Source organism: Podarcis melisellensis (genome assembly GCF_964234715.1).
Source record: "Podarcis melisellensis genome assembly, chromosome: 6".
In the NCBI taxonomy this organism is placed as follows: domain Eukaryota; kingdom Metazoa; phylum Chordata; class Lepidosauria; order Squamata; family Lacertidae; genus Podarcis; species Podarcis melisellensis.
Genome location: NC_138538.1, coordinates 87,022,066 through 87,037,005, shown reverse-complemented (window position 1 = coordinate 87,037,005; position 14,940 = coordinate 87,022,066). Strand labels below are relative to the sequence as shown.

Genomic DNA, 14,940 nt, shown 5'->3' with positions numbered 1-14,940 from the left:
AAGCCGTGCCTTGGTTTTCGAACCATTTCGGGAGTTGAACGGACTCCCAGAATGGATTAAGTTCAAGAACCAAGGTACCGCTGTAATTAGTTCTGAATATTTTTATCTTGTTTGAATAATAAAGTTGGCTAATTTCAGTGTCCTCAGAGAAGACTTCTGCCAAATACGTTAATTTGATTAAATGTTTCCTATAATTCTTCAGTACCACTGAGTCTCGCCTTTCTCCTTTTTTATTTGGTGCTGCCATTCCCCCTCCCCTTAGCCTTTTCTAAAAGTGATTTGGTGAATCACATCTAGATAGCGGCAAGCACTTGTTAGACATAACACATTACATGGGCTCCCTCCCCTCAAGATTCTATCCCATACCTGCCTATTCAGAAGTAAGCCCTACTAAGTTCAGTGAGATTTACTGCAAGCCAAGTTACAATAGGACACAGAAATTAAATGGTTTGTTCATTTCCTACCCTTCTCAATATTTGTCACAGTGAACTGTCCTGAAAGTGAGGACAGAACAGTATGATTCTCCCTAGTCTGACATTAGGGGAGAGGTCTTGTAGCTACATCACTGCTTTCACAGCCACCTGCACTGCACTGATTTCTGAGACTGTCTTCACCCTGCCAAGACATGGGCGGCCAGAGAGTATCTCATAGCTGCTGATGCTTCCATAGGAATGCCAGCACCCAGCTGAGGATCTGGAAAAATACATACCACAGAGGACCAAGTTCCACTGCTGTCTTGCCTGTCATGCGGCTGTGGCAGTCACAAGGGAGCTGCCGATAAGGGTTCTCTGTAGAAAACAATATTGGCATTTATTATCTAAACAAATGTTGGAGACTTGTATGTATAGAAAGCAATGAACATGGTGGAAACTTGGTAATAGGGTACGTCCATTAAAAAATAAAGCTTGAAAACTGTTTTTCACAGTGATTTAAATATAACTCACATGGTAGCTATTATTAGGCCTAGGAGGAGTCAGGATACTGTATTTCAGAATTGTGTGCAGTGGCCCAGAATATGGGGTCAATTGTTGTTGTTGTTGTTGTTGTTGTTTTTGGGGGGAATAATTATGTGTTATACTTCACAAAAGATAATAAGTTCAGGATGTTGATTTCTAGCCAGAGAGTGAGTGTAATATGGTGGATAGTTTTGGACTTGGACTTGAACAGAGCTTTTGGCTTGACTCCCTGGATTATTTAGGCTAGATGAGAATGATAAATCACACAGGCTACTTTGGAGGGTAAAATTGTGCCAAATGAGCCTCCCAGTGCATTAAGATCATTCACAGAAGCCCTCTGGCCAGTTTTGAATACACATTTAGTTTGTTTTCACTCAGAGCAGACCCACTGAAATTAATAAACACGACACACTTAGGATCATTGATTTCAGAAAGTCTACTCTCTGCAAAATTCTTTGTTGGTGGCCTTGGACTGTAGACGCAAAGGCGGGGTACAAATATTTGAAATAAATTAAGCTTAAAGGTAAAGGGGCCCCTGACCATTAGGTCCAGTCATGACCGACTCTGGGGTTGCGGCACTCATCTCGCTTTATTGGCCGAGGAAGCCGGTGTACAGCTTCCGGGTCATGTGGCCAGCATGACTAAGCCGTTTCTGGCGAACCAGAGCAGTGCACGGAAACGCCGTTTACCTTCCCGCCGGAGCGGTAGCTATTTATCGACTTGCACTTTGACGTGCTTTCGAACTGCTAGGTTGACAGCAAAGAAATTAAGTGAAAAATTTAGCTTTTTGAAAATAAGCACTGGATTGTGTAGGTTTTGTTTTCTCCAGCTGAACAGCACTGGTACATGAAGTTACAGCATATACGATTACCTTCTATCATGTTGCCATCTTTCTTGAATACCCTTTCTTCACACCACTGACAGTGGAGCAGGTACCGGATTTTCTTCACAGTATCATCTGCAGGAGATGGCCCCCTCAATACTCTCACCTCCACTAGGACAAAATGTTCGAGAGCCACAGCGAGCAAAACTTCAATGCCTTTGTTGCATCGAGCGGCAGCTCTGCAAAAAAGACTCACCATGACTAACACAGTTCATGAAAGATGACTAAAGCAGTGTTCAGGCAGCGGCACACATGCCCAACATCCTTAGCCATGCAGGCTGCTCTTCAGACCCTTCTGGAATTAGTGTGAAGGTCTGAATAGAAGGGTTTTTAAGCGTGTTCGATTAGCCACACTTAGGGATCTCACTCATCAAAGCGTATCTATCTTATCAAGATTCCTGTCACACAGAGAGATTAAGTACATTCACTTGGGCACAATTAAAACCATCTTCGGATCTCTGGAGTTGGGAGGGTAGGGACTTCCATGTCCCCACCCCCATTTTACAACTCACACATTCAGGTATACCTATATATGATTGAATGTGTCAAGTCTTCTTACTTAATGCACAAGTTTGATCACTGGAAGGTCTTCTAACTTCTGAGTACCTCTTGCATCCTGTGAAATTTCACAGTCCCAGCCCATTGACCCCACTAATTTCCAGACATGGCTCCTACACTTAAATGTCTTATTTCAATGCTAATACACTTTGCTAACAAAATGCTAAGGATAAACACAAAACAAACAAGCTAAAGTGTTCACGTTGCTTTTTAATTATGCAATGACCTTCATGGAATTGCACCCATGACTAAAAATCTATCATAACGATGTAGTTCTAGGATCTGCTTCTGAAGAATTTGAGATTTCCAAATTAGTTCTAGTCAGAGGTGATTGCAGTTACTTGCTTCAGTTCCTGCTGAGCAGTGGAATAAATCCTCTAATGAAGATTCTTTTTACTAACGCTTTTGAGCAAGATGTTTTCTGGAAGATGTGCACACAAATCATCCTAAGGAAGTCAAGTCAAAGGAGGTATATTGTGCAGTTGTACTCTAGGTCCACACAACTTGCAATTCATTGCTCAGGTCACCAGCCACTTATGGTGGTTATGAGTTCAATGGACCTCTGTAAAAACAAGGAGGCAGCAAAACATCTGGCAGATCACAATATATGGCATTCAGCAGGGTGAGTTACAAGGCTTACAATTCTGCTTTGGGCTGTTTATTATCTGCTTTACAGTATTCATGCTTCCAGATATAATTTCTGAAGGCTGTCAGAAAGCAAGATGCAGAGAACCAATTTCCCCCAGCTGCTACTAAAAGTTTCAATTAGCAACTTTAGGTGGGAGAGACTACAGCCCCCTTATACTTAAATGTGAGATGACCACAATTCAGAAACTAATTGTACCTTGCCACAGCAGCAACCACCATCCTAGCAGCTAGTTCCTTGAAATACTCCGTCCTGACAATGTTGCAGCCATAGTGACGCTGGGCCACATGCTGTGCCTTTGAATAGAGAGAACTGATATCTGTTGATGTCACTGACACAATTCCAAGGTTCCTTACATTTCTGAAAGCTGCATCTAGATAGTTCACTGATGACCCAAATGGGTCCAGATGTCTGTAGAGTGGAATAGGAGAGAGATAAAAACACATTAAAGAGAGATTCCTAATCTTGTTTACTCAGAAAAAAGGGTTTCACTGTGTTCAGTAGAACTAGTTTCCAAGTAAGCCTGCTTAGGGCTGCAACTTAGCTACTACACTTTAAATATTTCTGATTTTCAAAAGCCATATCCATGCTCAAGTTAGAAATAACACAGAATGTAGGTTATGCTGTGACCACGTTTCACATATGTAGTTTCAGTCAAGACTATAAATCTAAAGAAATACTAAGCTACCCCCACTTGATAAGGATTGTTAGCGAATAGCATCTTTGCCCCGTGGTACAATTTATTATCATTATTTATTTGTAAAACTTAGGAACTAGCCATATCTTCTAGGAAAGGAGGAAAGGATAGAGGTCAAAAGGCACTGTTGAGAAGAGGAATAACAGTGTCAGTGGCTTCTTTGTCTCCCTATCTCACCTTCCCTCTAGGACCGGGGATGGAGAATTTGTGGTCCTCTAGATGTTGCCAAACTCCAACTCCTATCAGCCACAGCATGCATGACCAATAGGGGAAGGAAGGAGGGGAATTGGTGTCCACACGTTCCCCATCCCTACCCTAGACAAGGCTTTAACTAAAAGGTGCCAGAGTTGGAGTCTACCAGGCAGTGGTAGCACCAGCTTGAAATCCTTTCTCTTATGAGTGGCTGTTGATTGCAGTTATTCAGTAGTGAGGGAGGCACTCTGTGTTGCTCTTTCTTCTCCCCCTCCAGATGCCTATTTTTAAGGTGTAAGTGGCTTCTGGGCACTGGGATTTTTGCAACCGTGTGCATGCCTGATAAGCAAGGGAGATGGGATTTTTATAGGGAAATTGCAATAATGTATGTTACAAGACTGGCACGTGAACCTTGCTAAATATTCCACATAATTGTCTCCAGCACAAGGGTGTAGCTTTGGTGACTTGGAACACTCTGCTGAAGCATTGGTATGATTTTACTCACCACTATGTGTTATCCAGTGATAACAGGATTGGTAAAGGGTACAGTTTCTTGAGAAAAAACATATGAATATGCAGCTGAGCAAAAAACCACTCTGCAAATGGCTCACAAACAGAAAATGAAAGGCTGAGGATGCTTCTGCAAGCTGCCCACCCAAGTCCTAAAGTTGCAAGTAAACATTAATATATCTTAAGCAAAGTAATCATTTATTTGCATATATATAAATGACAACTGTGCAGTACTGTGAACTAATATTTTTCTAGCCAGTAGCTCTTGTAAGAATCCCCACTTATTTTGACTAAAACCACAGGTGCACAGTGCCTAATGGTGTATGGATAGGCAGAAGGTAGACTGGGATAAAAATGGTATAAATGAAGCAACATCCTAGTTGCAGTACAATTCTATTACAGATTAGACCCTGCTTTAAAAGTTTGGACAACAAAGTTGCTTTCATTTTTAGATATTAAGAAGGCTCATAAAGTTTTGCTTAATTAATTTTACAATATTAATAATATATCCGAATAATACATTACATGGAGCAACATGCTGTTGAAGCAGCTCCAGCTGAGATTATTGCACTGGTCTGGAAGCAGCTGAGGCCACCACCTTATGGAAGCTAAGCAGATCTGAGTCAGTGCTTTAACTTCCATGAGGGAAGGAAAGCAGAATATAAATGTATGAAAATATATAAGGGCATATACAAAATGTCATCAGGGCTGAAGAGTAAACAGGAGATGCCATGAAACATCAATTTAGGTTGATTTTATATTGACAAGTCTTGCACTTTGCACAGTGCTATTGTTTCGATTGTGCCGCACTTGATCTCGTCTCCACTTACCAAACCCTAGGTGTTGGGGGTGGGGGTAGGTTCTGATCCAACAGCAAATGCCACTTACATAAAATCAAATGCTCTCAAGTGCATGATGACATTGGCATCCATTTTTGTCACCTCAATGGCAGGCAAGTTTTCCTCCCCTTCTTCTATTGTTTCATCACAGTATTCCTCCTCTTTGAAGTTCATCACCACTTTCATTTTATTTAAGTGACAGTTCTCCTGTATCATTCTTACAGAATTTTCATTGTAGTCATTAATTGTGACCTTCACGGAGTTTCCAAGATGCTTTGCCCACTGTAATCCCATTATACCTGGAAGCAAGAGATGTAAAGGCAGTGACTGATTTACATGTGTCCAATTGACTCATGAGCATGAACATGCACATCATGGCGACTCAGAAGTCGCCAGAAAAGGGGGAATAATGGGGGGGGGGGCAGGCAGTAATGGGCTTATGCACGCTCTGCTGTCACGCATGATGACCTGGAACACAACCCGTGTGTAGACTGGCGGTTACTTGTGTACAGTTAGATGCATGCAATAAAGTAAGAGTTTGCTCGTGTGGAGCATACTGCATAGAAACATGCTAATGTTCTTAATATACACAATGCAAATTAAATTACCGTATTTTTCACTCTATAAGACACACCAGACCACAAGACACGCTTCGTTTTTGGAGGAGGAAAACAAGAAAAAAATAATTCTGAATCTCAGAAGCCAGAGCAGCAAGAGGGATCACTGCGCAGTGAAAGCAGCAATCCCTCTTGCTGTTCTGGCTTCTGGGATAGCTGCGCAGCCTGCATTCGCTCCATAAGACGCACCCACATTTCCCCTTACTTTTTAGGAAGGAAAAAGTGAGCCTTATAGAGCAAAAATTACGGTATTATTATCCCTAACTGAAAAATATATATATAATTGCTTTCACTAAGGCTAACAAAGGGACACAGGTGGCGCTGTGGGTTAAAGCCTCAGCACCTAGGACTTGCTGATCGAAAGGTCGGCGGTTCGAATCCCTGCTGCGGGGTGCGCTCCCGCTGCTCGGTCCCAGCGCCTGCCAACCTAGCAGTTGAAAGCACCTCCGGGTGCAAGTAGATAAATAGGGACCGCTTACTAGCGGGAAGGTAAACGGCGTTTCCGTGTGCAGCTCTGGCTCGCCAGAGCAGCGATGTCACACTGGCCATGTGACCCGGAAGTGTCTCCGGACAGCGCTGGCCCCTGGCCTCTTAAGTGAGATGGGCGCACAACCCCAGAGTCTGTCAAGACTGGCCCGTACGGGCAGGGGTACCTTTACCTTTACCTTTAAGGCTAACAAATCAACATGATTGTTTGCTAATTCTATTCCAAGAAAGTATTTATTTCTAAAATTGACAACCCCTCTTTTCTTTTCCTGAATGCCAGAGCAACTAACAGAACAACGGTGTAATCAACATGTTTTTTGCATAGTATATCCCAGTGACCTCAGTAGGATTTACTCTCCAGCAATTTCCCTTTACAAGGAACACATGAACCAAAGGACAGAATAGCACCCTACCAGTGGCTCCAAATGCATCCAGACATTCCAGAGGTTTCCGTTCCTCTGCTAGAACAGCTAGAGCACAGACTACGAGTTGCCTAAAAGAATAAAAAAGTGATCTTAATTTAAGCAAAGATGTAAACTCCAAATTTATTCTTCCTCTCGTAAGTTTCCGGACAGTTTCTTCAAATTAAACAGTAATAATGATAACAGTAATAATAATTTTATTGTTTATACCCCGCCCATCTGACTGGGTTTCCCGAGCCACTCTGGACGGCTTCCAGCAAAATATAAAAAATAATAAAATGTCAGACATTAAAAACTTCCCTGAACAGGGCTGCCTCCAGATATTTTCTAAAAGTTGTGTAATTCTTTATCCCCCCCGACATCTGATGGGAGGACGTTCCACAGGGAGGGTGCCACTGCTGAGAAGGACCTTTGCCTGGTTCCCTGTAACTTTACTTCTCGCAGTGAGGGAACTGCCAGAAGCCCCCTGGAAGTGGACCTCAATGTCCAGGCTGAATGATGGAGGTGGTGATGCTCCTTCAGGTATACTGGGCTGAGGCCAACACTGACACTGGGAGTCAGTGAAGATCCTTTAGGACTGGTGCTATATGGCAGGCACGTCCAACAGGACGGTTGTGGCAGATCACTGGTAGATCCTGGTCTTCCCCCAAAGAAGCCCAACTACTTTGGCTGCCCTAAAAAAAGCTCAACGCTTTTGCCCTGCAGCCCCCCCCAAAATTGGGGCTTTCCACCTTCCTAAAAAAAGCTCAACAACTACTTAAGACCTGAACCCCAAAAAACAGGGCTTTCCTTCCCAAAAAAGGGGGTAGATCACTGCCAGTTTTTAACTCTGAGAGTAGACTGCAGTATCTTGGGAGTTGGCCACCTCTGCTATATGTTATTGGTGGCCACTACCAGTCACCAGTCTAGCTGCCGAATTCTGGATTAGTTGTAGTTTCCGAGGCACCTTCAAAGGTAGCCCCATGTAGAGCACATTGCAGTAATCCAAGCAGGAGATATCCAGAGCATGTACTACTCTGGCAAGACAGTCTACAGGCAGGTAGGGTCTCAGCCGGCATACCAGATGGAGCTGGTACACAGCTGCTCTGGACACAGAATTGACCTGCGCCTCCATGGACAGCTGTGAGTCCAAAATGACTCCCAGGCTCTGCACCTGGTCCTTCAGGGGCACAGTTACCCCATTCAGGACCAGGGAGTCCCTCACACCCGCCCGCCCCCTGTCCTCCAAGAAAGGTACTTCTGTCTTGTCAGGATTCAACCTCAATCTGTTAGTCGCCATCCATTCTCCAACCGCCTCCAGACACTCATACAGGACATTCACTGCCTTCACTGGTTCCAATCTATAGGAGAGGTAGAGCTGGGTATCATCCGCATACTGGTGGACACCCAGCTCAAACAATAGGTAAGATCCAAATGTTCCCCACCCCCCTGAAATTTGCATTCTTGTTGTTTTGGCAGATTTGGAAACTGCACAATCATGATATTTTGGGTAGGACTTAAACTTCTCAGTACTTTTATGTTCCAGCAAGTAAAATGAATCACACTCGATTTCTGTCTTGGTTCGAATCACACTGCAGCCATGGGCTTCACGTGCTTGGCTTGGTTAATCCATATATTTCACCTGTGCCACAGAAATATCCACCATGTACTAGTTTCTGTTAATATGAAAAAATATAAATGAATTTTTTTTAATCCCCTCCATAATAATCCTCAAATTTCTTACCTGTTAAGTTTCATTTTAGGATTAAAATAAGAATCAGTTTTCTGTGGTGTGGAATAATTAGGAAGGACTTGCACATCTGTATCTGCTTCTTTTAGTATTTCATATGTAGATTTGGGAGCAGGGGCTAAAAATAATTTTCAGAATGAAAGAGAGTGTTAGAGAGACTATAGCTTAATTTAGACCATCACTCAAGGCTTCATAAACTATGAATCAGATGTTTATTAACATCCCATTTGGATGTAAAGAGGAGCTCAGACTTAATAACAAGCCAGAATCTAGGCTTTAAACCAGAACCCAAAGGAAGGAATGTTTGGCTTCAGTGCTTTTTCTCAGCTTCGTAAGGCTTGTGAAGCCTCAAACAATGTTTGAACTGGGTCTGTAATGTTCAGGATCCACCAAAATCATTAGATCCACAGTACTGTTAACACAAAATATGACAGTTATTAAATAAAAGACATCTTAACAATAATAATTAATTTTCAGAACACTTGGAAAATCTAATTTATGCTGAGAAACTGCCTCAGTGCTGTTGTATTAAAGAGAAAAACGCTGAGCACAGAGCTCACAAAGCATTTTATGCAGTACAGTGGTACCTTGTTTCTCGAACAGAATGCGTTTCAGGAGTCCATTTGACTCTCAGAACTGTTCGAAAACCAAGGTGCAGCTCCCAATTGCTCCTGCAGCCAATCGGAAGCTTCGCCGGACATTTGGCTTCTGAAAATCGTTCGAAAACCGGAACACTCACTTCCGGGTTTTGATTGTTCAGGAGCCAAGGCGTTTGAGATCCAAGGTCTGACTGTACTTCCCAAGAGCCTGGCAGCCAGCTGACTTCAGATGAGTTTTTCCACTAACCTGTCAAAGTTGGCCAGCAGGGTAAAGTCAGATAAGAATCTGCCTCTCCGGGTCAAAAAGGTTCCCCACCACTAACCTAGGGACATAAGCTTTGTTGGCAGACAAGAAATTGGCTAGGAACTATGAACTATGTATAATATTTCTTTTGCCATGACTAATAAAGCCAAAGATATGTAATCTTGTTTTACATTTAGGGGTTTGTTTTGTTTTTGCTCTGTTCTACTGTGCCGTACAATTTTATTGAATACAAACTGTAATACAATAAAATACAATATGGAATAAACAAAAGAAGCAATTTGGGAACAATTTGGTAATAATACATGCACCAATGTCAAAAATTCATGACAGTTTAGATTAATAAAGGAAGTTCTGTAAAAAAAAAAATCCCTTTAAATGGTACTAGCAACAAATCTGGGTTCTTTAAAGTAGCTTTAATTCCTTGTGAGTTAGAAAGGAATACAAACTCAAACAAATACACTGTCACCTATTCTAATTTCATCATTTATTCTATCTATAATAGCCAGTGATAAAAATACAGTATCTTCATGCAGTAAAAACAAAGATGTTTAAATACTTACCTGGCATAAACCTTGATTCAGTTTCTCCTTTATTCACATGACGTTTAATATGCCCTATCATATCTGTCCTTCGGGTAATAGTTGCCGAACAGATAATGCAGTGATAGTGGGCTTCCATTTTTATCTACAACACACATTGCATGCATAGTTAAAGTTGATTAGAAAAATCATTTTAATATTAATATAATACCATATCTTATAATACTTAAGACAACAACAGTAAAAACCCATATAAACCAGTTATAGTTGATACCACGAAGGATGCAGTTTACAATTCAGCAACAAAGCTTAATGTTCAAATGCAGCCTTTATGTAATGTATTAAATTTTAGCTTCCTCTTATAAAATTATTTATATATAATAATAAATAAATAAGCATGCTGCCAGACCAAAAAGAAATCCACTATAAATATTATATTTAAGACGAGGGTCATAACCCAACCCATTCGGATCCTCAGTAACAGTATCAGATGTGGAACAATTGATAACATTTTCTGCTTTTCAAAATAATAGCCATTTATATAGCAATTACCTGGTCTGCAGGAACATTTGGTTTCACGGGGCGGCAAGGTAAGTGACAGATGCACATTCTGTAGCCTAGAATACAGAGAGGACATTGGTAGTCTCACAATTTGATATATACACCAAACAAGTAAGGCAAAGACAGCCAGTTCTGTTGGTGCACCCTCATTGCAAATTATCCACAGCTACTTCTGCAAACAAGTATTTTTTGCAACATGAATCAGATTGATCTGTTAAGCTTGAACTTTAAATATGGCATAATTTATGAGGAGTTTCCTTGTGGCTGTAAGCTTTCTCATAGAACTTGAACTGCTGGGCAAGGTTTAAACAAAGAACTAAAAGGTGCCACCTAAGACACTGAATTGTGTTGACATCAACAATGGCATTTTAGCCATTTTTACCTTCAAATTCAACAGACACTTTCCAGTGGAGATTCTGTAGGTGGCGATGGAGCTTGTGACTATAACAAGCTTTGAACTTCTCTTCAGGGCACAGTGGACAAGACTTCTTGCCAACTCCTAATTCAAATTAGATGAAAATAATAGAGACACAATAACCCATCCATTGATTTGAAAATATGATAGCAAATATACACCACTATTGACCATTCAAAGACACTGCCAAGTAACTGCACAGCTCAGCACTGTTGCAAACAATTTAAGACTACAAAGGAACTGAAATTCGTTGAGGACTCCTGCACCATTGTCACTTGCTTCCCTCCCACTTTCCTTTGTGAAGTTAGCTTGAGTGGATATCTTGGCTTGGATAGCCAATAGCAAGGATAGAGCTGCAGATGTAATCCCACCCCCAAGTTTGTTGGTTGGTTGGCATCCATCTCTCTTGGGACACAATGGAAAGAGTGTGCCTTCAGAGGTAAAGTCAAACCATTGGAGAATTACAGCTCTTGCTGTGGCTCTAGAGACCCCCGCCCAAGCACTATGCGTGGAATTATATCCACCTATCTTGCTCTTTCAAAGAATCCATTTATCTGCAAGCACTTAAACAATATGTTCTCTTTCATCTAACACTAGGAGCATTATCTTTCAGCCATGCAATGCCTAGCTCTGGAGCTAGTTTAAATACCTGCCACAGAGTGATCTGCATTCTGGGAAGCAGCTGAAATTAGACAACCTTCCTGCAGGTCAGCCAGTTTTTCTAAATCGGCAAGTGTTCTTTGAATTGAAATATGCTTCTCTGGAACAAAACAATTACATGGATTTGTCAGTAGATATCCTTTGTTATATAGTAATTTACAACCAAATGCCACCATAACAGCTCTTTCTCAAAACTTTGTGTCCCACATCACTATATCCAGTGCTTTTTCTGGGAGGTACACAGGGTTACGCATACCCCCAAACATTTTGTGAATCTTTGTGCTTTTGTCCATTTACTGTATTTATTTCCCCCGATTTGAACTATGAAATGGTGATTTTCATGAGTCAAAGTGAGAGTACCCCTAAACATTTTTTTAAGAAAAAAAGCACCGACTCTATCTATCCTCCACTTGCATACTAATATAAACTGAGAACATTTACACAATAAGCTAAATAGGAATAGGATAGGAAAAGGATAGGAATTAAAAGTTGTCACTGTAAACTTTCTCTGCTCCTGTACAAAACAGAATGATGGTGCCAAAGCTATTCCTATAAAATCTACTTTTTATTTTCTTACCCATTATTTTTTTAAAAAAATACTTGGTTTCCTAATTATTCACAAAATAGCTTAACTGCATGATTCAGTACTAATTCTCATTCTGTCTATATTACGTATTTTGTGCATATCTTTCAGAGGCAGATGTAGGGGAGCATGACTGGTTTGCCCACACTGGATGCTGAGCTGAGAGGGGGCTGCAACAATGATAAACAACAGAAAGTGAGAGGTGATGACGTGTGGGGCAGATTTTGGCGTTGCATAGGGTACCACAGAAATTTGAAAGCCCAAAGTGTATTTCTTACAGAAAGAAAAACATTTCAGAAATGCCAAAAACAAATATTAGCCTCTTTTTGCACCAAACTATGCTGTCCTTTCTTAGGGAATCTGGAATCTTTGGTACTGAACACATCACTTCTACTGTGGAATCCTATGCATGTTTAATTGGGAATAAGTCTCACTGTGTTCATAACCAAACTCCTCTTTGATGCTTTGGCTTGAAGTCTTGAAAGCGACGTTTAAACACTTACAAAAGAGAAAGTGGCACTTTTGATTAGAAGTATAACATCTCTGACTATTCCCACCTGGAGGATGTACCCAAAGAATCCAAGGAGAGAATAGCTATTTATTTATTTATATTTATTTATCTATCTTTGAGGGAATTATTGGAAGGATGGAGCTGCAGACTGATTTTCTAGAGCATGTACACATCCCCTACATACTACAGTCGTACCTTGGATCTCAAATGCCTTGGCCCTTCACCAAATCAGCTCCCGAATTATTGAAAGCCGGAAGTGAGTGTTCCGGTTTTCGAATAATTTTCAGAAGCCAAACGTCCGGCGCTGCTTCTGATTGGCTGCAGGATGCGCTTTGGTTTTTGAATGGTTCTGGGAGTCGATTGCACTCCAGGAACGCATTCTGTTCAAGAGCCAAGGTACGCCTGTACAAGGATTCCAGCATTATGTTAGCAAACCTCTTTGAGAGTCAGATGATGCATCCAATAGGTTACTGTTGTTAGGCTCTTTTATAGACACTTGCTCTGTTTCTTCCTTTTTGCCTTTTACTTCTTCTTCAGATATTTCCACATCTGCCCTGAGGCTTTCCATTTCAATGCTATCTAGAGAAAGGCAAAAAACTATAGTTACAATGCATTTTAATTAGCTGCATTAGTAGCTGTTTCAAACACATTATTACAGCTATATACAATGGGAAAAAACAAATCTTTGACAAAAGAAAGTAGGATTTTCTACGCCAGGCCTATCGGAAATAACAGATTTGTGCTGACATTACACTTTATGCTTCTAACCAAGCTTAAGAAAGCAGGAAAAGGAAAATGTACTTCTACCTCTTACCCCAGCTTCTCCCTACTTGGATGCAAATTTCCCCCACTATTACATTAGCACTGACTAGTAGCAAAGTTACCATTAAGCAGGGTTCTATTTGCCACTGTAACTGCAGTGTGAAATTGGCTGCAAAAGCTATTCAGTTTAAACTAATGAAGTCATAAAGGAAATTCTGTAAAAATAATCCATTTAAATGGTACAACAAAATACAATATAGAAGGAACAAAAGCAGCAATCTGGGCACTATTTGGAAAAGAAGAAGATTGTTTCCAACCCTGGAGGATGCCTTCTGTTGGGAAGTAAATCCCAACCAGGTTCAATTGGGCTTCCTCCCATGTAAAAATGTGCCTGGATCAGGGACCTGAATGGCTAAAGTCGTGTGTGTGTGTGATTAAGGCAAGGGAACTTCCATGCTTTTGCTATAAAAGTACTATTTTTTAATATAAAAAGTGTCCCCCCGAACCAGGAAGGTGACCAGTTTTGCTCCCTCCACTGACATGCATGGAAGGTCTCCTGTAAAGCGGATATTTATTCTCTTTTAAATATCTTCCACTTTTTTTGTGTTAGCACATGTGGATATGCTGAAGGAGCATTTGGCGAGCGAATGATGAATCTTGGAGTTTCTAACACCAGGCGTCACCTCAGGCATGAGAGTGAAACACCGACCTGAACACGTAACGTCTGAACGCGACCCTCTGAGATTAGAAGCTTCCTTCAAAACGGACCGAAGGAGGGAGAACCCACCACAAGTCCAACCCCGCAGCCCCAACTTCAAGACAACAACAACAACCACAACAACCCCTCGCCCATCTGACAGTTACTGAAACCGCCCCCTTCCTTACTGAGCGCCTCAGGTTCTCCCTCCTTGGCGGGCGGCGGGGGCAACAGCGCTCCCTCGGCCGCCATTTTCCACACAGCGGCGGTGAGGAAGGGGGGAGAGCGAACCCACTTAACTCGGCGGCTCCCTCGGCCTTTTCCTCCGGCAAGCACGGGCCGCGCCTTATTCACGGGACGTGGCCCCTCAGATGACTCCTGTTTCGGGTCAGAATGTTGTGAACAAGCTCGTCTCCAAGGGCCCTCAGGGACTGAGAACTACATTACCCAAGAGGCCCTGCGGCTAATCCCGCGCCTCAGAGCTGCGTTACCCATGATGCACAGCGGGCAGCAATGGACGCGAAGTAAATACGCGTGCGCTCTCTCTCGCGCGCGCACCTCAGATGCCTAAGAACTACGTTACCCAAGACGCACCGCGGCAGCAATATATAAATATTGTAAATACTGTAAATATTGTATATAAATATTGTAATACCATGGAAATATTGTAAATACCGAAATAAATATGTAAATACTTGCGCGCCCGCGCTCTCTCTCGCGCTCCTCAGGTGCCTAAGAACTACGTTACCCAAGTTGCCCCGCGGGCTAATCCAATGCCTCAAGCGCCTCAGAAATAGGTTTACCCAAGATGCA

General features: G+C 41.9%; 1 protein-coding gene across 6 annotated transcripts in view; it reads right to left on the bottom strand.

The window, feature by feature from the left end:
• TRMT1L (tRNA methyltransferase 1L) overlaps window positions 1-14,940 on the bottom strand; it is a 23,298-nt gene extending 8,358 nt beyond the window's left edge. For 2 of the 6 annotated variants that reach the window (XM_081914853.1, XM_081914854.1), the window contains exons 1-12: window positions 14,316-14,617; window positions 13,104-13,247; window positions 11,564-11,674; window positions 10,882-10,998; window positions 10,491-10,555; window positions 9,960-10,083; window positions 8,530-8,653; window positions 6,798-6,877; window positions 5,331-5,580; window positions 3,242-3,454; window positions 1,828-2,018; window positions 710-788 (exon numbers count right to left, since the gene is read on the bottom strand). In XM_081914853.1, the coding sequence (XP_081770979.1) occupies window positions 710-788; window positions 1,828-2,018; window positions 3,242-3,454; window positions 5,331-5,580; window positions 6,798-6,877; window positions 8,530-8,653; window positions 9,960-10,083; window positions 10,491-10,555; window positions 10,882-10,998; window positions 11,564-11,674; window positions 13,104-13,247; window positions 14,316-14,379 (1,562 nt within the window). In that variant the 5' untranslated portion in view covers window positions 14,380-14,617. Of the gene's footprint in view, window positions 1-709; window positions 789-1,827; window positions 2,019-3,241; window positions 3,455-5,330; window positions 5,581-6,797; window positions 6,878-8,529; window positions 8,654-9,959; window positions 10,084-10,490; window positions 10,556-10,881; window positions 10,999-11,563; window positions 11,675-13,103; window positions 13,248-14,315; window positions 14,620-14,802 lie in introns of those variants that run through there. The other 4 variants (XM_081914850.1, XM_081914852.1, XM_081914849.1 and 1 more) reach the window with 4 other exon arrangements.